We start from the raw sequence: 23,410 nt of genomic DNA, 5'->3' as shown, positions 1-23,410 counted from the left end.
TTTTAAGTGTACAATTCAGAGGTGTTACGTACATTCATGGCCTTATACCACCATCCCCACTAACTATTCCCCCAATTTTTCATCACCCTAAACACCAAGTCTGCACCTATTAAGCAGTAACTCCCCACCAGTCCCTCTCCCCTGGTAACCTCTGAGAATTTGCCTGTTCTAGAGATTCCACGTTCAGCGGAGTCACACAGCGTTTGTCCTTCTGGGTCTGGCTTATCTCACCGTACTGTCTCCAGGGCTGCAGCACATGTTGGAAGAGCGTCCCTTTTCATGGCTGGGTAATAGTCCACACTGCGGACACGCCCCCTTTCGTCTGTCCTGTCATCAGCTGATGAACCTGCGGTTTGTTTCCACCTTGTGGTTATTATGAATAATGCTGCCGTGAACACTGGTACACACGTCTGAGTCCTGTTTTCAGTTCTTTAATTCCTAGGAGTGGAACTGCTGGGTCACACAGTAATTCCATGGTTAACTCTGTGAGGCACCCACCGAGGCATTTTGCACAGCAGCTGCACCGTTTTACATTCCCGCCAGCGACGTAAGAGATCCAGCTCCTCCACATCCTCGGAACTACTTGTTCTCTTCTGTCGTTGTTCTTAAAATGACAGCCGTCCTAACAGGTGCGCAGTGGTATCTCACTGAGGTTTTGATTCGCATTTCCCTAAAAACTAAGGATGCTGAGAATCTTTACAGGTGCTTAATTGTCCATTTGGACATATTTGTCACGAAGGTTTGTCCCTACAATTTCTTCTAAGAGGTTTTATAGTTTTAGTTCTTAAGGTTAGGTACTGATCTGTTTTGCGTCAATTTTTGTCTCCGCTGTAAGGCAAGGGCTCCCCACCTTCAACCTGCGTGTGTGTATCCAACTTCCCCAGCACCATTTGGTGAAGAAACCATTCTTTCCCCCATTGAATGGTCTTGGCACCCTTGTCAAAAATCAACTGACCAGGGTGCCTGGGTGGCTCAGTTGGCTAACCATCTGCCTTCGGCTCAGGTCATGATCTCAGGGTCCTGGGATGGAGCCCTGTGTTTGGCTCTCTGCTCAGCAGGGAGCCTGCTTCGCCCTCTCTCTCTGCCTGCTGCTCCCCCTGCTGTGCTCTCTCTCCCTCTGTCAAGCAAATAAATAAAATCTTAAAAAAAAAAAATCAACTGACCACAGAGGTTGAATTTTACCCATGTTCTTCTATCACACACTACCAGTGAAATTTGTAAGCAGAAAAAAACAAAAGCAAAACAAGTGAGTGATGTAGCGTAGATTACACAATGGAATGCAAAAAAGCAGAGGTCTAGTCGCCTGTTAAAGGGCTCACAGCAGCGCTCCCAAGTGTTTCTGCCACTTTATCTTTCTTTTAAACATCTTTATTGGGGCGCCTGGGTGGCTCAGCAGGTTAAAGCCTCTGCCTTCGGCTCAGGTCATGATCCCAGGGTCCTGGGATTGAGCCCCACATTGGGCTCTCTGCTCGGCGGGGAGCCTGCTTCCTCCTCTCTCTCTGCCTGCCTCTCTGTCTACTTGTGACCTCTGTCTGTCAAATAAATAAAAAAATAAAAAATAAAAAAAATAAACATCTTTATTGACATATTCACCCATTTAAAGTATACAACTCAATGGTTTTTAGTATATTTACAGAATTGTGCAACTATTAACATAATCTAATTTTAGGTCATGTCTATCACCAGCCACCCCAAAAAATGCTGTGCCCATCAATGGTCACTCCACAGAACCACCTGACACCAGGCAACCACTAATCTAATTTCTTTCCCCATAGATGGGCCCATTTCGGATAGCTCATATGAATGAAATCTTTCAAGTACACAGTCTTTTGTAACTGGCTTCTTTCACCGAGCCTACTATTTCTTGGGTGCATCTACGTAACATCTCTCCATTTCTACTCTTAAGGGCCAGATACCGTCTTCAACTGCCGAATACTACTCCATCGTATGAATACGCACATGCTGCTTCTCCATTCCTCAGACGATGGACATTGGGTTTCCTACTTCTTAGCTGTGAGGAGTAACCCAGCTACAAACACACATGTGTTCAGGGGTTTATGGGACATTCGTTGTCATGTTTTCTTTTTTTTTTTTTTTAAAGATTTTATTTATTCATCTGACAGAGAGAGATCATAAGTAGGCAGAGAGGCAGGCAGAGAGAGTGACGAGATCACGACCTGAGCTGAAGGCAGCAGCCCAAACCACTGAGGCACCCAGGCGCCCCTGTTGTCATGTTTTCTTGGACAGATGCCACGATTTAATCTTACTGAGCCCCTATGTGTTAAAAACATACAAAGCCACTGGGATCACAAAAATGAAGGAAACAGTTCCTGTTCTCAAGGACATGCAGAGGCTGGCACGGATAAACCAGTAAACGTGATCCACCGTGACGAGCCCTCTCCTCTGGTAGAATTAGGCACCAACCTCTATGGAAACCAAGAGACCAACTCATTCTTGTGAAGTTAAGGAAAGGTGGAGAAAAAGCTGTTCGGGGTAAATCAGGACAGCTCGGACAAAGCTCATCAAGTTTCTAACATTAAGTCATAGAGTCTGGAATCTCATGCCCCACGCAATGGGAAATTATTCAAAAATCAATATGGAGGAGGAATGAATAAAGCCTAACTAACAATGATTTACTCCGGATCTTATTTTTCCAACCACCAAAGTGAGCCTAATGCTGACCCAAGTTCATAGTTAGGGATCCGAATACTGGCAGGTGAGACATTCTTAATACAAATAAACTCCCAGAGGAGCGCCTGGGTGGCTCAGTCAGTTAAGCAACTGCCCTCAGCTCAGGTCATGATCCCCGAGTCCCAGGACTGAGTACCGCATCACGCTCGCTGCATGGCGAGGAGTCTGCTTCTCCCTCTGACCCTCCCTCCTCTCGTGCTCTCTCTCTCCCCTAAAGAAATAAAAATTAAAAAAAACAAAAAAAAAACCCAACTCCTTGAAATTCTCATTATATAACCCGCCTGTTTGATTAATGAAGAAAACATCAGGGAGAAAGGATAACCGAAAATACAAAAATATCAGAAAAGGATATCCAGTACAATCACCCCTCACCTTTATATAAAGACCTCTGAACTGGAAGCCAATATCATTTTTGGTTCCTACTCCAGCACATAATCAAGTAAGCACATTTCTCCTACTTTTGCTAGGTTTTTTTTTTCTCCCTTCAGTCTCATCATCAAGTACACCAAGCACATCAATCCTATCAATCATTCATTCTATAGTCATTCAACAGATGTGGACACTTCTAGTGTGCCAGACACCCCCCCTTCGTACTGGGGCTACCGTGGAACATAGTAACAAAGAAATTCGTAACATATGGCTGGGTAGTGATGAGCATTAAGATGGCTTCTTGTCCTCAATACTTGCTCTCCCATTAGCCACCAGCAATCAGACGTTGCTGCTCTATCCTCACAGAGCAAGCAAAACAGCAATATTCAAGGCCGGTAATGACCTAAGTGTCAAAACTAAGAGACTTTTTCCTCCCATTCTCCTTCTCTGGCCCCTTTACACCTCTGATCTCACTGACTAACACCTCCCCTTGCCTAGCGGCACTGCTGACTTCCTATGTCTTTGACCACTGGGCAACCCCTGAAGTTTCGCCTGTATTTTCTTTCCCATTAAGCATCTCATTAACTTTCAAAGTTTCATCTATTTTATCTAATGCAGATGATTCTCTGATGCTTATTTTTGCAAAATCAGCCCTCAATATCCTGGAAAGGTATACCCTAGGAGAGGGGAGTCACGACTGTCCTGAGGAAGACAAGGCTGAATTTAAGCCTTTGAGTAGTTCTGACCACTTACTGTAGGCCAGTCTTAGCCTAGACAATCAATTCAAGTCTAGCATGCATGAGTATCACCAGGAAGGCTTGCTGAAACACAGATCCAGGTTCTAATTCAGCAGGCCTGTAGTAAGCTTAGTGTTCTGTTCTTTAAATAAATAACCCAGATGATTCTGACACAAGACATTTATGAACCTCCCTTTGAGGCACAGTCATTGGAAGCAGAGAAAGTGACCGAGAGTGGCTGCCGAGTCCATGGCAATTTCTAGTAGGGATCCATGGGAGTACATGTGTGTCTGGTACGGGAGAGGAGGTAGGGTTTGCATGCCACATGGGGGATAACAAGAACTTGCCCTCGGAGGGCCAAGTTCAGGCTGGAAAGAAGGAAGCCGCAAACTGGGACTGAGGTTTTGTCTTATGAGGTGCCAGCTTATTTCCAGACAGGTCTTCCTGTCTGGAAATAGAAGTGGAAAGAAGAAACTGAAAAATGAAAAGGGACCTTCGACATTACGTCCCATCAGCTGACCCAGAGAAGACTAGGAAGCTAAGGCGGACAGAAAAGCATACACTATGCGGCCCGAGAGTACCACCTGCTGTGGCCCAGCGCGCACGTGTAAATTCTTCCACCGACGAGAGACTACTCACCACTCAATTTCAAGCCCTCGCTTGTTCCCTCACCTGGCCCACGGCAGCTCCAATGCTTCCAGTTCCGTCAACAATTCCTGTGACGGTCGCCAAAGCCTCACTGCTCCCTTGGATCAGCTCCTGGCGACCCAGGTCTGCAGAAATAGCAGAGCTGATCATGTTCGAAGGTCCGCCAATAAAAAATCCTGAGGTCATAAACAAAACAGGGTCTCATTAAAACACTATTCATCGCACTGCTAGAAATCCACTGGATAAGACAACTCTTATCCCAGGAGATTAATCAGTACGTTGGGCAGAAACAGCGAAAGGGGGAAGAGGAAAAAAAGTACAAATGAAAAGTCTTCCAGATCATGTCATCTTCAAACTAGTTAGCATCCACTTTCCTGAAAGCCCTACTTGAATTATACGATACTCTGGTATCTTTTATAAAAACCAAAGATGCAGGAAATACAGTATATACAGCCTTTCTAATCCTGTCAAGGCTGCATTCAGTAATAACTAATTACACTCGCTTGCCAGCTTCTACTACTTCTGATTACCCAAATTCAACCACACATACCAGGAAAAAATAAAAGAAAAGAGAAAAGGCTCTTTAAGCAATGCAGACGGTTCTAGAAGCCACTGTTCTCCAAGAGGCTGTCCAAGGACTGGGCGGGAGTCGGCCCACGTGACTCGGTCCACCTCACGTACCATGAGCCGCCCTCACTATCCTTAGTAGGAGCTAAAGTTTGAAAATCCTCTTTATATACCACGGTCCCTAAATACACTCAACTGTTTCATCTGGTACTCACATGGAGAAATACTGACCAATTCCGACACAGGAGGAAAAACTTTTTGAAAGCTGGGGAATTGGTTTCCAATGTGGCGTCTTCCTAAACTACCTCCGGAAGTACTACGGGAAGCTGGAGCAGCAATCGAACATTTCAGAACATCTCTGTCAGAGGGGACCGCTTCTGTAGCAACAGGACTGAGGAGGTCACGTAACAGCAGAGAAACAATGCGAATCTGAAGCAGGAAGCTCTCCTTTATAATGAAGGTTTCAGTGTTACTCAAAGTGAGGGAGCACCCGGTTTCCCTTTCTTCCTTTTTATTTACAGAGGAGCAGGAAGAGCATATGAAACAGAGCCACACCACATACCTGTAACTGCCATCAGAAGTGCATTAATGGACTTATCGTTTGGAGAACCTACGAGAAAAGACGCAGAAACAGCATGCTGACTTTAAAAGCAGATTACACAGGCCCCCACTGAACAGCACAGAAAGATCTGGATCTCAGTGACCTCACAGATCACTCCCAGAGACAACAAAGGGACACAACTCTTTCACCGCCTACCCCAACTTTTATTTGTAATGTCTGCCTCTTGCTGGTGCTCGAGCTAATGAGACTTCTAAAAGCTAAAGAAAAACTCTACTCCCATCTCAGCAGCGTCTTCAGGGACATATACCAAACCTACTAATTACCATCTTTCCTCTTTTGAAACCCTTTCCCTTTTATTGTTTTATTGGCTCTAATGCTGGCCCTCTGGAGCCTACCCTCAAACAAAGCATATACATTCCCAAGCAAGCTTTTAAACAAACCAACAAAGCAGAAGAGATGCCAGTTTCCTCCCCAACACAAATAAAACTACGTGATGATACTTTTACCAGGCATTTACAGGACAATACAAAGGTCTCCTATCAGCCTTTGTAGCTGGTCTCAAGCAATTCCCCAGGGTTGATAGCTGACTCATGGCAAATGCCTTAGTCCTGAGAGATCAGAAAAATAATTTAATTGCAAGGGAATACTCACGGCTATATCCAACGAGGGACCCAACGGCCAGAAGCAAGCTGAGAGCTAAGACCGGTGCTCTCTTCTGCAGTATGTCAGAGATGAAACCTTGCAAAGTCCCACCTGCAAGTACCAAGAGCGCATCACAACCAAAATCGTTTATGATTTAGCTCCGTTATCTGAAGCTTGTTCCCCACGGACCTCTCCCTGCTATCAGGATCCTGACACTGGTCTATCCAAAAAGATGGCTGACTCTCCCAAAACAGCTTCCTCCACAGCTTCCTTTAAGGAAGATTACCTGGCTATTAACTGCCTTGATGGCTGATAGGGACAGGACACCATGAATCAGACAGGAAAATAAGGAAAAAAGAAAAAGTCATCAAACCCCCCACTGTTCCTTGCTGTTCTCCCTTCTCAAACCAGCTATGAAAGCTTTTCCTGATTTTTCTGCTTTTTATTTTAATTTTCTTTTTTCTTTTCTTTTTTAAGAGAGAAAGCACCCATGCACGTGTGGGAGCAGACAGAATTTTTTTTTTTAAGATTTTATTCATTTACGTGAAAGACAGAGAGAGCACAAGCAGGGGAGCAGCAGAGGCAGCGGGAGAAGCAGCCTCCCCACCAAGCAGGGAGCCCGATGCAGGGACTTGATCCCAGGACTTGAGATCACATGAGCAGAAGGCAGACTTTTAACTGACTGGGCCACCCAAGCACCCCCGAGGGACAGAATCTTAAGCCGACTCCATTTTCTGTGCAGCTCCCCAATACGGAGCTCAGTCTCACCACCCTAAGATCATGAGCTGAGCCAAAATCAAGAGATGGACACCTAACCGACTAAGCCACCCAGGTACCCCTCTGCTTTTTATTTTACTTTATGGTTATTTGTTTGTTTATTAAATATTTATTTATTTGACAGAGAAAGAGAGATCACAAGTAGGCAGCAGAGGGTGGGGGAAGCAGGCTCTCTGCTGAGAACTTGATGCGGGGCTTGATCCCAGGACCCTGGGCTCATGACCTAAGCTGAAGGCTGACGCTCAACAACTGAGCCACCCAGGCGCCCACTGCTTTTTATATTAAAAGATGACTCATTAGGGGCACCTGGGTGGCTCAGTGGGTTAAGCCTCTCAGGGTCCTCTGATCTCAGGGTCCTGGGATCGAGCCCCGCATCAGGCTCTCTGCTCAGCAGGGAGACTGCTTCCCCCTCTCTCTCTGCCTGCCTCTCTGCCTACTTCCGATCTCTCTCTGTGTCAAATAAATTTTTAAAATCTTAAAAAAAAAAGATGACTCATTAAAGACCATGCCTCAGGGGCTATTAGTAGCAGCCAATGAATATCCACTAAAACTAAATGCAGTGTATATGACTTGGTGATAATGAACATGTCAGGATCTTTAGAAAGAGGTATGTGAATCCTCTAAGCAACAAGGTCACATTTAGCTGTAGCCCCATTTAGAGCCACAGGGGCTGTGGGACATCTGGTACATCCCCAATGCACAGCAGGACCCAGAACAAGTTCAGGTCTAAAGGTAGCAGCCTCACCTTTAGCTCTGTAACTAAGAACGAGTGCAAACAAGGTCAAATACAGTAACAGTGTATCACCTGAGGACTCCCTGCTGTCATGTGCTTAGGGCAGCTTAGCCTTACCTCAATTCTAGATCCAAACATTACAGAAAGAATGTTACAATTTTGCCATAGCCACCCAAGCACCACCCACTAAAATTCATTCTGTACAACTGTCTTAAAGTTTCTTAAGTACTTGTTCATGCTTCCAGCCATAGCAAAAAGTTACTATTAAAATCTGCTGTGTGCAATGGAGCAGTTGCAAAATACTCACAGAAATCAATCTCCACTCTTATTCCCACCTCTATGATCTAAAAAAATCTACACACTAAGCTAATATTTTCCCTTCTTTGGCTATGGGTGGTGGGAAAGGTGGGAAGTAGATAAAATGAGCACATTCACATTTTAACTTGGATCTCTAGTATACAATTAGTTTTAGACCTAAGATATCACTGAAAGGGTGCGAAAGGGTTACATTTAAAGAGATCACAGAGGGAAACATCCCTGTGCTTCCCAACACAAAAGAACTGATCCATAAACAAAGAACCGAGAAAAAAAGAGCCCTATAAATCACAGGGCTGCCGTAGGCTGGCTCTTCTTCTCTATGGATTCTTTTTTTTTAAGGGTTTAGCTGTTTACTGGTAGGACGGCTTAGGAAAAAATGCTTACGGACTAAGTAATAAAACTTAAGATGATGTCAGATTTCATAACCCAGTAAAATATTACTAGCGACTAACTCTCATTATAGAAAAAGATGCATCTGGCATTACCTATAATTCCTCCAACATCGTACCAAATGGACAACTTGTCAGCTTCAGCCTCCTTCCATCCAAAGTTGTTACTCAGATAAAAGGGCAACCAGAAGAAGAAGGAGTAATTTACTAACTTCAGGCAGGCATAGGCCAGTGAGTACTACAAGAAAAACATTCGACTTTCGATAAGGAACAACCAACAGCACAGCAGGACACAATTCTTAATGTAATTAAAAAGCAAAACCATACACAGAAGTTTGGGAAGAAGAGTACGTGATTTTAAAATTACACACATCTATAAATTCCCATTTGCCTGACTTTACCTAGTCTCCCTCTTCTCTTTATCCACATTAGCTTCCAGAAAGGCATGTGCAGCAGGCCTCTGGAATAAAAATACATGTGACTCTTTCTTAATTGTCTCCAGTTTCTTCTCCTTTCAGTTCCCCGGTAGAAGCAAACCAGTGTTTGGAACCTCAAAGGCAGAGCACACACTCATATTTCTTTATTTAGACAAAGATAAAAGAATTAGTACCTATAACTATGATTAACCATAAGCAAAGAAAGCCAGTAAACGTCACAGCTTTTATTCCAAGCAGCCCCACATTTTTGGATCTTCTACTTCCTGTGAAGCTAACATTATGAACAGTGGAGAACAATGTGACAAAACTGTAGTTTCAAGGTCTAAGAAAAGAATCGACATTGTAACTACTTTCACATTATGGTTTCCAAAAGCCTGGTATTCCAACAGCCAGTGAAAAAGCAAGAAGCGTCTTTGGTGAGTCAGAAATGAAAGAACATGACCGTCCTGGGCCTTGCGGCTCTACTTTGAGGAATAAAAGTTGCAGCTGTCTTAGGAAGGCAGCAGTGCTAAGACTCCTATATTCAACACATTATTAGCAGGAAATCCTGACATTCAGCATCAAAGGAAAAAGGGGGAGGAACAGAGAGGCTGACTTCAAAGGGTGTCTGGCCAGTATATTCTTTTCCCTGGAGCGGCCTATACTCCCTAGGTATCACTTGTTTTAAAACAGCTTCCCCTAGAGAGCCAAATCCCAATCATGAGGGCGTTTTGTCCAGACAGCCCGCTACAAAGACAATGGAATTAAGTGAACTCGATTTCCTCTGCGTCCCTGCCCGAGTCAGGGAACAATGCTTGTGAAATACAAAGGAGTAGCCAAGAGTTTCATATTCAGTCACAACAGATGTAAGCTCTGTCCCAGAAAGTAAACTATTACCAGCAGAATACTTTAACAACTACTTAAAAACTACTAATCTTTAGCATAAGAACAGGCCTCGAGAAACTTGCATTTCGCTTGTATAATACATTGTCCTTCGGTTACAGAACTGCGGAAACTTACATTCTAACTCATACTTCACTACTGTTTGCAAATGTCAGTCCTGGCAGCCTGGGGCTACAGGCAGAGGGAACTAATAAGTACGAAGGACAACAACCTGCAGACTCTGAATCTAGCTGAGGGGTGAGATTTGTAAAGCGCCACTAGACAATAACATAAACAAAACCAGGTGCTTATTCACAATACAGTGACCCAATGTGATAGACCCCAGGGTAGACCGGTTTACTTTCTGCTCCGTGGGAAGGGGAACTGAAGACACAAGGATGGGCTGAGTGACTTACCCCAGGCCTTACAGAGAGTTAGTGGGGAAGCTGGAAATATAACCTAGGCCTCTTAACTTCCACTCTCGTGCCTGCGTGCCCGAAACATCAAGATAGAAAAACTGCAGCAGAAGGGATTTAGTTCAAATGTTAGAAAGTTTTCCTGACTGTAAAGGTTTTGGAAACACTGGAATGCATTACCAAGAAATACTGTGGAGTACTGTGTTCTGCACCTTTGAATAAAAGGGTAATTTTTTTTTTCTAGAATGACAAGAATACAGGCAAATAAGGCAGACCTAAAAGAACCATTCGAAACCCCTCTTGGTTGCATGTAATTTATAATATTTCAACAGGTCAGAAAGAGCATATTTAAAAACATTAATTCTGCCTTCTTACTTGAATGCAGGGTCAGGGTCAGCCAACTAGAGCTCACAGGCCAAACCTGTCCACACCCATTTGTTCCATACCATCCAGGGTTTCCTGTGTTCTACAGATGTGAGCAGCTGTGGGAGAGACTGTGCATACCGGCCCCCTCTCTTCCACCCCTCCCCCCCCACCCCAGAAAGCTGAACACATTTACTATCTGGCTCTTCAAACACCCAACCCTGCAGTAGAATGCAGATAAAATTTCAAACTATGCCACCCTAGATACAAGCTGAGGGGCACTATACAACGTTCCCCTAAATGTATATTCCTAAATAAAGTATCAAAGAGAAGCTAAATACTTCAAGATGCTTTATGGCAGGTAGAGGTAATATCCAGGATTTAATATCTCAGGACTTGTGGTAAGGAGATCTGAACAGTCCTTACCGGGATAACTCCAGGAAGACAACAGGCCTGGTAAAAGCTTATTGCCTTGACCTGGGTAACAGTACTGCCTTCTTGGATGGAATAATTGGGCTCATATTCATCTTCATTTTCAGCACCATTAATTAATGGCCTGTGTGAATCTTCTTCAAAATTTTCTTCTGCCTCGATACCTGGGATACCTAAAACAATAACAGCCTCGATTTATAGCATGCCTTCTAGACGCCTGGCCCTATGCAAGGTGCTCCGCTTGTATCAATTACTCATGGGGTCAAAACTATTTTTATCTCCACTTTACAGAAGCAGCAACTAAGGCTGAAGGCCAAGGTAAACCAAGGTCAATTAAGATTACGCAGCTAATAAGCAGATTCTACTTTACCTGGCTTCAAAGCAATGCTTTTTCAATGATGTTACACTATCTCTCTTGCATTTAAGAAAATGTAAATTACACACTATTAAACTGACATGTCTCTTCAATTACACACAAAAGACAGAATTGTACATCTATTTGCTTCTGTGGTTTTGCTTGTATGTAACCACAGGTAAGTATCAAACTAAATTACTTTCAGGTAAGTATCAAACTAAAGTACTTTTATGAAGGGAAACAAATCTGTCTGAAGAAGTGAAATGAGAAACAGATCATGCTAATTTCCAGTCAGTGTCTCAATCACAAAACTCATCTGCAAATGGAGTTTTCCCTGAATCTAGGAAGGTGAGCCTCGCTCCCCTCAAACGTCGGCAGCTGTGCTCGGTCAGTCAACCGGTGTCTACGGGACACAAACAGCAAATACCACTCCTTCAACCCCCTGAAAGGAGCTCACAGTTCTCCTAGGGAAAGGAGACTGGCTGTGCCGGCCTCAGATTTCTCTTCGCCAGTAACAGCAAGACGTGCTGAACGGGAAGGACAGCTTCTCCTCACCAATTTCTTCTGGAGACACCAGGAGTCCAAAGAAGATGACGATCCCACCAGCAAACTGCACAGCCGCTGTCACCAGAAAGGCATACTGGGAAAGAGAGGAGAGAGGTGTTGCTTACATATCCGGGATACTGGTCAGACCACATTCACTAGAAGCACACGTGGGGAAGGTAGGGGATGGGGGGCAGGGGGACAGGGGATCGGGAAGGAAACGAACAGAGTGCTCAGGCCATGCCAGGCACCAAGGTGTTTCACTTGTGTTTTCCACGCATTGTCCCCTGGAGGCTCAGAGAGGCCAGTTAAGGTCCCAGCGACACTGAGTGGTACCACCACAATTGTGAAATCGGGACTGGCTCCAAAACCTCATTCTCTGTCCCACAGAGCCTCCCACCAGAGACAGTATCTGCCCTCGAAAATATTCTCTCCAGTTGAGGGGATTAAACAATACACCAAATGATAGTACAAGGCTTCAAGTAGGCGAATAAAGGAGAAGGCCCAGCCCTAATAAGAAACACAGACCGAAGGAAACAGCTAATGATGCTGGCGCAGCAACACAGTGGTTAGAGGAAGAGCTGAGAAGGCAACTGACGGCCTGTCCCAGCATGCCTGAAGCAACGGGACAGGGTGCGAATGACAGAGAAAGCCTCCTGTGTGGTCAAAGCAGGGGCTTCTGCTGAGGGACAGCTGAGAAAACCGCTAAGAAAACACGCAATCAAGATTAAAGAACCTTAGGGGCGCCTGAGTGGCTCAGTGGGTTAAAGCCTCTGCCTTTGGCTCAGGTCATGATCCCAGGGTCCTTGGATCGAGCCCCGCCATCGGGCTCTCCGCTCAGCAGGGAGCCTGCCTGCCCCACCCTCCCTGCCTGCCTCTCTGCCTACTTGTGATCTCTCTCTGTCAAATAAATAAGTAAAAATCTTAAAAAAAAAAAAAAAAAGATTAAATAACCTCAAAAACCAGGCTGCATAGAGGAATTTTATTTACTAGGGAATGGAGCCTGATGTGAACAGATGGTCTAAATTTCTGGAAAAGACAGTGACAAAATTAGTGTTTCCAGAAATCAAACCTGGGAGCTGCACCTGGGGTGAACCAAAATTCCCATCTGAGCCAATGAGTACAATCCAGATGCAAAGCCAAGAAGCCTGGAATAAAGGTGCGTGGGAATACAGGAAAGGCTTCTCATCGAGCCATTCTTCTGAGACCAAGCACTTGCTCAACTAGTTGAAGATTTATTTACTTTTTAAATGAGCAACTTACTTACTTTTAATTATTTAGGTTTTTGAATACATCACACTTTCACGTGATCCACGCAACAAAAAGTAGATGGGTAGGAAACAATCTCCCCTTCTACCTTTTCTCCCGTCCACTTAATTCCCATTTTCCTAACATATAACCATTGTTGCTATTTGATTTCTACTTTCCAGAGACTGTTTTAGAAACACACAGGCCAATACCAACACATCCTCTAATTCTTCCTCTATTTTATAAAAATGGCATCATTCAGCCCACATTGTTCTGCACCCTGGTTTTCCTCACTTAACAAACCACAGAGAACTTTCCCTACCAAGACCCAGAGCTCGGGGTGCCTGGGTGGCTCAGTGGGTTAAAGCCTCTGCCTTCGGCTCAGGTCATGATATCAGAGTCCTGGGATCGAGCCCTGAACGGGGCTCTCTGCTCAGCAGGGAGCCTGCTTCCCTTCCTCTCTCTCTGCCTGCCTCTCTGCCTACTTGTGATCTCTGTCTGTCAAATAAACAATAAATAAAATCTTAAAAAAAAACCAAAACTACACATTCAAATCTTTTACCTTTTTTTCTGTGTATTGTTGGTCTGATCAATTTGCAGGCATGCTTTACTTATTAGGGAGATTAGCTCTTGATCTGTAACACGAGTGGGTATTTTTCCCGTGAATAATTTCTGTGTTTGAAATTCTCAAAAGTTTGTCCATTTTCAGTGTAAGCCTTGCCCACCCTAACACAGCTCTACACAGTTCTAAATGGCCACAGTATTATTTCTTAAAAAACAAAACATATTATATGTACTCAAGAAAAAGCCAGAAGGAAATACCTACCTCGTAACCATACTGCAGAACAGAAGAAGCCAGGCACGCTCCCAAAATATTGCCCACTGAAGCACAGGCGCTCCAGAGACCAAACACAACTCCTCGGCTAAGACAGAGAACAGGGACACAAAGAAGACGATAGAATCAGAAGAAATTCTGGTGCAGTTCAAATACAAAATGGCCAAAACACTGAAAGGTCACATTCCAAAGAATCAAATTCTATCTTGAGATTTTTTAAAAGTACACCCAAACGACAAAACATTCAGGTCACTTAAAGATAGTATTAAACTAGGGGCATGTGGGTGGCTCAGCTGATTAAGCATCTGCCTTCAGCTCAGGTCATGATCCCAGGGTCCCAGGGAGTCTGCTTCTCCCTCTCCCCCTGCCCTGGCTCGCTCTCTCTCTCGCTCTCTCTCTCATGTGCATACTCTCTCCCTAATAAATAAAAACTTAAAAAAAAAAAAAAGATAGCTATTACACTAAAGTTCAATTTTGGGCACATCACAAGCCACTATGAGAAATTTGAAAGTAAGCCACAGACTAGGAGGAAATATTTGCATATTGTTTATCTAATAAGAGACCCCCTTCTAGAATATAAAGAACTCTCAAAAATCAGTAATACAAAAACAAATAATCCGGGACACTGGCTGGCTCAGTAGGTGAAGCATGCAACTTTTGATAAGTTCGAGACCCACACTAGGTGTAGAGATTACTTTAAAAAAAAAAAAAATTAAATCAGGGTGCCTGGATGGCTCAGTCAATTAAGCCTCTACCTTCAGCTCAGGTCATGATCTCAGGGTCCTGGGATCGAGCCCCACATCAGGCTCCCTGCTCTGCGGGAAGCCTGCTTCTCCCTCTTTCACGCTCCCTGCTTGTGTTCCCTGTCAAATACATAAAATCTTTAAAAAAATTAAAAATTTTAAAATTTTAAAAATTAAATTTTAAAAAATCCAATAAAATGTTAAAGAGTATGAATGTACAGTCATCTCAAGATAAAAATGTTTTGGAAAAGAGGCTTCACGCAGACAAAAACATGACGCCAATAAGCACCTAAAAAGGTGTTCACCATCGTCAGACATTAGGGAAATATAAATTAAAACCACGATGATGTACTACATACCTACTAGGATAGCTAAAAGTGAAAAGACCACACGTGTGTTGGCAAGAATACACAGCAGCTAGAGCCCTTACACTCTGCTAATGGGAATTTAAAATGGTAAAACCACTTTAGATGAGACCGCCAGTTTGTTTTTTTGTTTCAAAGACCTTATGTATTTATGTGTCAGAGAGAGAGCGCGCACAAGCAGGGGAGTGACAGGCAAAGGGAGAAGCAGGTTCCCCACCAGGCAAGGAGCCCTATGATGTGTGACTTGATCCCACGACCCTGGGATCATGACATGCGCCTAAGGCAGACACATTTAATGGACTGAGCCATGCAGGCGTCCCGACCACCAGTTTCTTAAAAAGATAAACATTCACCTACCACATGACCCAGCCATTCTACTTTGACACATTCATCCAAGGAAAATGAAAGCATATGTTCATACAAGGATTTGTACACAGACGTTCCCAGGAGCTTTATTTGTAATAGCCCAAAAGGGACAACAACCCAAATGTTCATCAACAGGTGCAAAGATAAACTGTGATACAACAGATTACTGCTCAGCTATAAAAAGGAATGAACTATCGAGGCACATGACATGACTGGATCTCAGAATAATTACACTGAACTAAGCAGATAAGAAATAGTATATACTGTATGGCTCTACTTATATGAAATGTGAGAAAATTCAAACTAATCTAAAGTGACAGGGGCGCCTGAATAGCTCAGTCAGTTAAGCATCTGCCTTTAGCTCAGGTCATGATCTCAGGGTCCTGGGTTTGAGCCCTGCGTCGGGGGGACCGGGGGCAGCAGGGGAGGTCCCCGCTCAGCAGGGAGTCTGCCTCTCCTTCTCCCTCTGCCTGTCCCCTTGTTTCTGTACTCTCTCTCTCTCAAATACATAAATAAAATCTTTTTTTTTTTTTGTAAAGATTATTTATTTATGTATTTGGCAGAGAGAGATCACAAGTAGGCAGAGAGGCAGGCAGAGAGAGAGAGAGAGAGAGAGAGAGAGAGGGAAGCAGGCTCCCTGCTGAGCAGAGAGCCCAATGTGGGACTCGATCCCAGGACCCTGAGATCATGACCTGAGCCGAAGGCAGCGGCTTAACCCACTGAGCCACCCAGGCGCCCCATAAATAAAATCTTTAAAAAATAAATAATGATCTACAGTGACAGAAAACACATCAATAGTTGCCTGGAGACGGCAATGGGAGGGAGGGAGAAGGTAGCAGGAGGTGGGGGAGAGGAACTACCGAAGGGCATGAGGAAACTTTTGGGGGTGATGGGTCTGTCCATTGCCCCATGGTGGTTTTAGGAAGATACACAGGCTGAAACTCATCAAATGGTACATCTTAAATATATGTGCAGCTTATTATATACCTTAATAAAACCATTTTTTAAAAAAAGGATGGGTAGACAGTCTAGTGAAAGGAAAACTAGCTACTACAACAGTCCTGGAGAAAAATGATTAGCTCTGAACATAGGTAATGGCAGTAGAGCTAGTAAAAGAGAGAGGAGTTAATTTTTTTTTAAAGATTTTATTTTAGTAATCTCTACACCCAATGTGGGGCTCAAACTCACGACCTTGAGATCAATAGTCACATGCTTTTCTGACTGAGCAAGCCAGATGCCCCATATTAATTTTTTAACATCAAAACTTGTATTTTGTTCTATTTGATACATATATTTAAATGTGTTTATTGATTTATAAGGAATTTCTACACCCCACATGGGGCTCAAACTCACAACACCGAGATCAAGAGTGGCTTGCTTTTCTGACAGAGCCAGCCAGGCGCCCCTCTATTAATAACATACTACGTTAGGTCTAGATTTTTTAGCTCCTTAAACATTCTTATAACCTACTGAAACAGAAGGGGTCCTAGAAACAAACAGGAAGACAACCCAGCAGAGTGAAAAATTCAGCCTGGGTTCAGAAGTCCTGGCTCTGTGGCTTCCAGCTGCATGATCTCAAGCTTGGTGCTACCCCAAGTGTACATGTTAGTGTGACCTCGCCCAAATCCACTCAAACACTGTGACCCTGGGGGCGCCTGGCTGACTCAAGTAGCAGAGCATGAACTCTCAGGGGTGTAAGTCTGAGCCCCACAATGGGTGTAGAGATTGTGTATGAATAAAACCTTTTTATAAAATAAAAACCATGACCCTGATAAAGGAGAATGATTCATCCGAGGTTAACAGCTTTAATTTAAGGTAATGCTCTACAGATCACTTAGATCCCTGGGGCCCCAAATTTTTCTACCTGGAAAACAAATAATTTGAACTAGATAATCTCTATGTTCTCCCCAGTACTCAAAACACCCCGCTTCCTCTAAAATATATAAAACCTAGCAAGAGGGTCCTGGAGAAAAGAGTCAGAAGGTCAGGCTCTAATAACACTGGCTGACCAAACATGATTTTAGAAGAAACTAGTTCAGGGGCACCTGGGTGGCTCAGTCAGTTGAGCAGCTGACTCTTGATTTTAGCTCAGGTCGTGATCGTGGGGTCCAGGGATCAACCCTCATGTTGGGCTCCATGCTCAGCAGGGAATCTACTTCTCCCTCTCCTTTTGCCTCTCCCCTGGCTCATGCTTTCTCTCATATAAATAAAATTAAAAAAAAAAAAAAAAAAAGTAAGGGGCACCTGGGTGGCTCAATCAGTTAAGTGTCTGCCTTCGGCTCAGGTCATGATCCCAGGGTCCTGGGACTGAGCCCTACATCAGGCTCTCTGCTCAGTCGATAGCCTGCTTCTCTCTCTCCTTCTGCCTTTGCCCCCTCCCCAGCTCATGCTCTCTCTCTCAATCTCAAATAAATAAAATCTGTATTGTTAAAAATAAATAAACAAATTTAAAAATTAAAATTTTAATTTTAATTTATTTAATAAATAAATAAATTTATTTAAATACATTTATAAATTGAATTATTTTAAATTAAATTTTTAAATTTAAAATTTTTTAAATTTAAAAAAAATATGTGTCCAAGCAATTATCTTTCAGTGACAGGATTTCAAGTGGTTTGACCTTCATTTCTCTTTGTTCATTTATACTATCTGGTTTATCCACAACAAAGAAGAAGCCTTTGTCTAATTTTTAAAAAACACGAATGGAAAAAAATTACTTTGAAAATCTTGATAAGGGGCGCCTGTGTGGCTCAGTGGGTTAGGCCTCTGCCTTCGGCTCAGGTCATGATCCCAGCATCCTGGGATCAAGCCCCGCATCGGGCTCCCTGCTCAGTGGGGAGCCTGCTTCCTCCCTCTCTGTCTGCCTCTCTGCCTACTTGTGATCTCTGTCAAGTAAATAAATAAAATCTTTAAAAAAAAAAAATCTTGATAAAAAGTGAACAGCACGTGAGCAGACAGCATCACCTACTCCAAAAGAAAACTAAAGTATCACATGGGAACAAGAACCTCTTAAAATTAATTCTGTTAAGCCAGTAATGCCAGAGTTAGAGTTAGAAATCAACAGCAATCGCGAGCACACTGAAGTAGAGTCCGCATATGCTCATTAAGTGGTTCTAATTCTACCCACAGGACATGTCATAGGTGAACTTTCATGACATTACAGAACAGTAGGTAGGTAGGCATCATGACTCCCACTGTGAAACTGGGGAGGCTAGAAACCCGGGGGGGAGCCAGGCAGAGCACTTGGTGGGTAGATAATGTCTGTTGTATACACTGGCCTACAGCAAAAGAGTAAACAAATGAAACGGATTGAGCCATAGGTGAAATAAATGTATATCTCACAATATATAAATATTTATCCAGGAAAAATGAAAGAAATCCAAATTAATAATATTCCTGAGATCAGGGTGTCACCAAAAAGGCAAACAGCAAAGCCAAGTCTTTGGGTATCTCAACTTCTTTTCCACCCTATAAATGACGCGTGCTCTTCCTTCCGGTGGCCCGGATACGGTAGCAGAGGCCCACCCTCAGGCTGTGGCCGGCATCACACATAAACTCACATACCGACTAACAACTACCTGAAGTTTTAGGGAAAAAAAGTACAAATTGGGCTCTTAAGTCCCAAAGTTTGGCATTCTTCATCCACATCTTTAATTAGTCTTCATTGTGTGATCTTGGTTGTCTTATAGATGATTTTGGGCCTCGGTTTCTTCACCTCTACTGTAAGAAGGTAAAACTAGACCACTGAGTACCAAAAAAGGCAAAGAAAGGCAAAACCCACAGAACACACAGGATGGGATGGCATGTGAGATTTATTTTATCATGTTATATTACTTATGTTCTGTAAAGGGAAGATTTTTATTAAAAATCGAGATGTAATGCCTTAGCCACACTCGAAATCTGACCATGGCAGTGAAGTATTAAGAAGGTGCCTCACTGGGACACCAGGGTGGCTCAGCCAGTTAAGCAGCTGTCTTCCGCTCAGGTCATGATCCCAGGGTCTTGGGATCAAGCCCCATATTGGGCTCCCTGTTTGGCGGGAAGCCTGCTTGTGTTACTGCTCTTGCTGTCTCTCTACCAAATAAATAAGTAAATAGGGGCGCCTGGGTGGCTCAGTGGGTTAAAGCCTCTGCCTTCGGCTCAGGTCATGATCTCAGGGTCCTGGGATCGAGCCCCACATCGGGCTCTCTGCTCAGCGGGGAGCCTGCTTCTTCCTCTCTCTCTGCCTGCCTCTCTGCCTACTTGTGATCTCTGTCTGTCAAATAAATAAATAAAATCTTAAAAAAAAAAAAAAAGGTAAATAAATAAATAAAATCTTTTAAAAGATAAAGAATAAGAAAAAGAATGTGCCTCACTGGGCTGGCCATTCCCCAAGTCCACACCATTCCTGTAATATGCTTGGACATAAAAGCTTTTCTCCCTCAACTAGTCAACTTTCTAAAATAGAGAAAAGATGTGGGTAGTGTCGAAAAGATCGATTTGATGGCAAGTCTGAGTAATCTGATATTAAGACCACTTAAAAGGAGAAATTAAGCAGGAAGGCAATGGCATACCCAGCTTTCCCAAACCAGTTGCCCATGACAGCCACGACGCAGGGCCAACCGGTGGACTGCAGCAGGCCGTTTACAATCCACAGGCAGCAGTAGAGCGCCTTGTTGTAGAAATGCAGCCATTCTGTGACTGTGCCAAAGACGAACACCTGAGAGATGAAGGGAAGAAAAGGGGACATGTGACATCCACACAGACGCTTTCAGGGACACCAAACTGCCTACCACACACACGTCTGTGCGTGAAGAGACACATTCCAAGGTCTATGGCCTAAGAGATCTGGGCTGACTCCTCAGATGCTTCCGCTCAGAGCAGCACCGAGTAGGACACCCACCAAACCACCAGCACCGGCCAGTGACGTCAAACACAACGTTCATTAATGATTACCCCCGCCTGACTCGTATTTTAGCCTCTAAGAAGTTAAGTCCTCATTGTTGGACTTCATGAGACAACTCTTTCCGTTTTCTCGTCCCCGGGTCCATGTGCAGGGAGGACTACTGCAGGGCCTGACTGAGGTCATGTTTGTGTCTTCAGGTACCACGTACACCACGGGGACCAGGGTGCACCAGCTATGGTCATTATCGCAGCCATTAAGAGAACCATTGTAACCTCTGATCTGCTCGGAATTCAGGAGCATTACGCCAAGTCACTGCTTTTTTTTGGCATTTTGCTCAAGTGGATGTTTTATCAGTAGTTGAAGTTTCTTTTGGAATATTATGCTAAAAACGAGTATGTACAATACTGTAGGATTCCATTCTGGAAAAAGCACAAGTATAAGGAAAGAAAAATGGTCAGTGGTTGCCAGAGGCCGGGGCCGGGGGGGGAGGGGAGTGGTGGTGACAGAACTAGACTCATTTGGCAAAACTCAGACCTCTACACCAAGAAGGCGAGTTTATGCACATACTTCAGTTTTTCAAGAAATGTGAAAAAAACAAAAATGTACACAGGCTTTAAAACAATATGTATAGGGGCACCTGGGTGGCTCAGTGGATTAGAGCCTCTGCCTTCAGCTCAGGTCATGATCTCAGGGTCCTGGGATCAAGCCCCATGTCGGGCTCTCTGCTCAGCAGGGAGCCTGCTTCCTCCTCTCTCTCTGCCTGCTTCTCTGCCTACTTGTGATCTCCCTCTGTCAAATAAATAAAAATTTTAAAAATTAAAAAAAAAACCATTATGTATATATGTGTGGGTGAGCAGGCCATGAATAGGTGTAGTGCGTCAACCTCTCAAAGAGCAGATACTGGGAAACAATAATAAAATTGGGTCTAAATGAACTCCATGCTTTCATTCAACCAACAAAAATTCCTCATTAGGATCTAGGAAACAAAATGAGATGCATCCCTCAGGACGCCTGGGTGGCTCACTGGGTTAAAGCCTTTGCCTTCGGCTCGGGTCATGATCCCAGGGTCGCAGGATCGAGCCCTGCATTGAGCTCTCTGCTCCGCAGGGAGCCTGCTTCCTCTTCTCTCTCTGCCTGCCTCTCTGCCTACTTGTGATTTCTCTCTGTCAAATAAATAAAATATTAAAAAAAAAAAAAAAGATGCATCCGATGTGGATCTTGGGCTTTCCCACACCTCCCTAGCCCAGCATTGTCCACATGCCTCGCACACAGAAGCCCATATAACCGTCCCTACCAGCCCTGGCAGGAGGCTTTCAAACAAAGAGGCTGGAGCACACAGCAACCACACCTAGGAAATGGCATACAAGGGACAGACACCCTGGGAGTCCAGGTCTTGGTAATTCTGTGACCTCAACCACTGTGCCACAGACTCCTAAGGAAAGCAAGAGTGACACAGAAATCAGGGGCCTAAGTCGTCCACAACCTCAGTGCCTTCAAAGAAATACAGGCGGGGAAGCACAGAAGAGAAACCGATTCCCTTCAAGAACGAAGGAGGTCAGTAAAGAAGACACCATGAAGGAAGTGCCATTTGACCCGTAACTTGCTGGCGACACTGAGTGAGACTATGGAGAGCTGAAAACAGAGCCACGCAAGGCAGGAAGATGGGCAAGAGCAAACACAGCGAGGCAGGAAGGCACAGGATATGGCAGGACCATGGGAAACAGACTGGCCACAGCCAGGTGGTGAAGTACAGTGACAGACATGACTGTCAAGGCGGGCCACGACCTGGTTCTCGAGAGTATGAATCCATACTATTTATGCTTGTCTCTTGTGCCCACTTCAGCAGCTCCTGTATTATTGATGGGTGGTTCTGGTGCTGAGTCACAGAAAGAGCAGGATCCAAAACTCACTTTAAAAAGACTCGCCCAGGGGCGCCTGGGTGTCTCAGTGGGTTAAAGCCTCTGCCTTTGCCTCGGGTCATGATCCCAGGATCCTGGGATCCAGCCCCGAGTCGGGCTCTCTGCTCAGCAGGGAGCCTGCTTCCCTTCCTCTCTCTCTGCCTGCCTCTCTGCCTACTTGTGATCTCTGTCTGTCAAATGAATAAATAAAATCTTTAAAACAATTTTAAAAAATTAAAAAATAAAAATAAAAAGACTTGCCCAGGGGTACCTGGGTGGCTCAGTGGGTTAAAGCCTCTGCCTTTGGCTCAGGTCATGATCCCACTGGGATCAAGCCGCACGTCAGGCTCTCTGCTCAGCAGGGAGCCTGCTTCCTCCTCTCTCTCTCTCTGCCTGTCTCTCTGCCTACTTGTGATCTGTTTGTCAAATAAATAAATAAAAATCTTTAAAAAAAAAAAAAAAGACTTGCCCAACTGAAAAGGCACACACAGTATTAAGAAACAGAAGATTAATTTTACTTTTCTATTCTACATACAGCAATGGGGATCGGTGCTTGGATTCTAAAATACCCAACCAAGATGATGATACTGATGATGATAATACATTTTCAACTTACCACTAGCGCAGAAAAGCACATGCCAAAAGATAGAACCCATCGTAAATTAAGCCGATCTCCAACAATTCCACTGATGAAAAGGCCCTAAAAATAAAGCATTTTGTTTTACAGCTCTGAATAACACAACCCGAAAAAAGGAATATGGGTTGCAAAGGAAGAGGGAATTCAAACACCAATACGATTCAAAACTACACTTCATCCTTGCGTCAGACTAGCTGTCTCCATCAGTTTCACACATGGTTCATGAAATGACAGTACGCTTCTGTACGCTATACTGTAAACAAACTCATGCACCAGAATTCTGTAATCCGTGTAAACTTGGATTCTACCAAAAGTAGATTCCCTTCACTGCCTAAGAGGAGACTGGAAAAACAAAAATAAAAACAAAATGAGGGGAAAAAAAAAAACAAAACCAGAATATAATAAAACAAGCACACAAATATATTTCATTTTCTAGAACAGATCCACAGATCAGTTATCTGCATTCCCAGAGGGGCTGCTCTTAGCCATCTGCATCCTGAATCAAGATGTATTACAACGTGTCCTGCACGAAAGAAGCTTCTGGGGCACGGGCACTGTCTGCTTAATTGGACCCCTGGGTTTCATGACTTCAC

At 44.0% G+C, this 23,410-nt stretch overlaps 1 protein-coding gene across 3 annotated transcripts in view; it reads right to left on the bottom strand.

Annotated features, from left to right (window-relative positions):
* SLC37A3 (solute carrier family 37 member 3) overlaps positions 1 to 23,410 on the bottom strand; it is a 49,853-nt gene that overhangs the window by 3,336 nt on the left and 23,107 nt on the right. For all 3 annotated transcript variants that reach the window (XM_046020872.1, XM_046020870.1, XM_046020869.1), the window contains exons 5-13: positions 22,797 to 22,880; positions 19,951 to 20,096; positions 13,915 to 14,011; positions 11,853 to 11,937; positions 10,937 to 11,115; positions 8,530 to 8,671; positions 6,226 to 6,327; positions 5,575 to 5,622; positions 4,470 to 4,621 (exon numbers count right to left, since the gene is read on the bottom strand). In XM_046020872.1, the coding sequence (XP_045876828.1) occupies positions 4,470 to 4,621; positions 5,575 to 5,622; positions 6,226 to 6,327; positions 8,530 to 8,671; positions 10,937 to 11,115; positions 11,853 to 11,937; positions 13,915 to 14,011; positions 19,951 to 20,096; positions 22,797 to 22,880 (1,035 nt within the window). The remainder of the gene's footprint in view (positions 1 to 4,469; positions 4,622 to 5,574; positions 5,623 to 6,225; positions 6,328 to 8,529; positions 8,672 to 10,936; positions 11,116 to 11,852; positions 11,938 to 13,914; positions 14,012 to 19,950; positions 20,097 to 22,796; positions 22,881 to 23,410) is intronic.

Source organism: Meles meles, chromosome 10 (genome assembly GCF_922984935.1).
Source record: "Meles meles chromosome 10, mMelMel3.1 paternal haplotype, whole genome shotgun sequence".
NCBI lineage: Eukaryota > Metazoa > Chordata > Mammalia > Carnivora > Mustelidae > Meles > Meles meles.
This window is presented reverse-complemented; position numbering and strand designations above follow the sequence as displayed.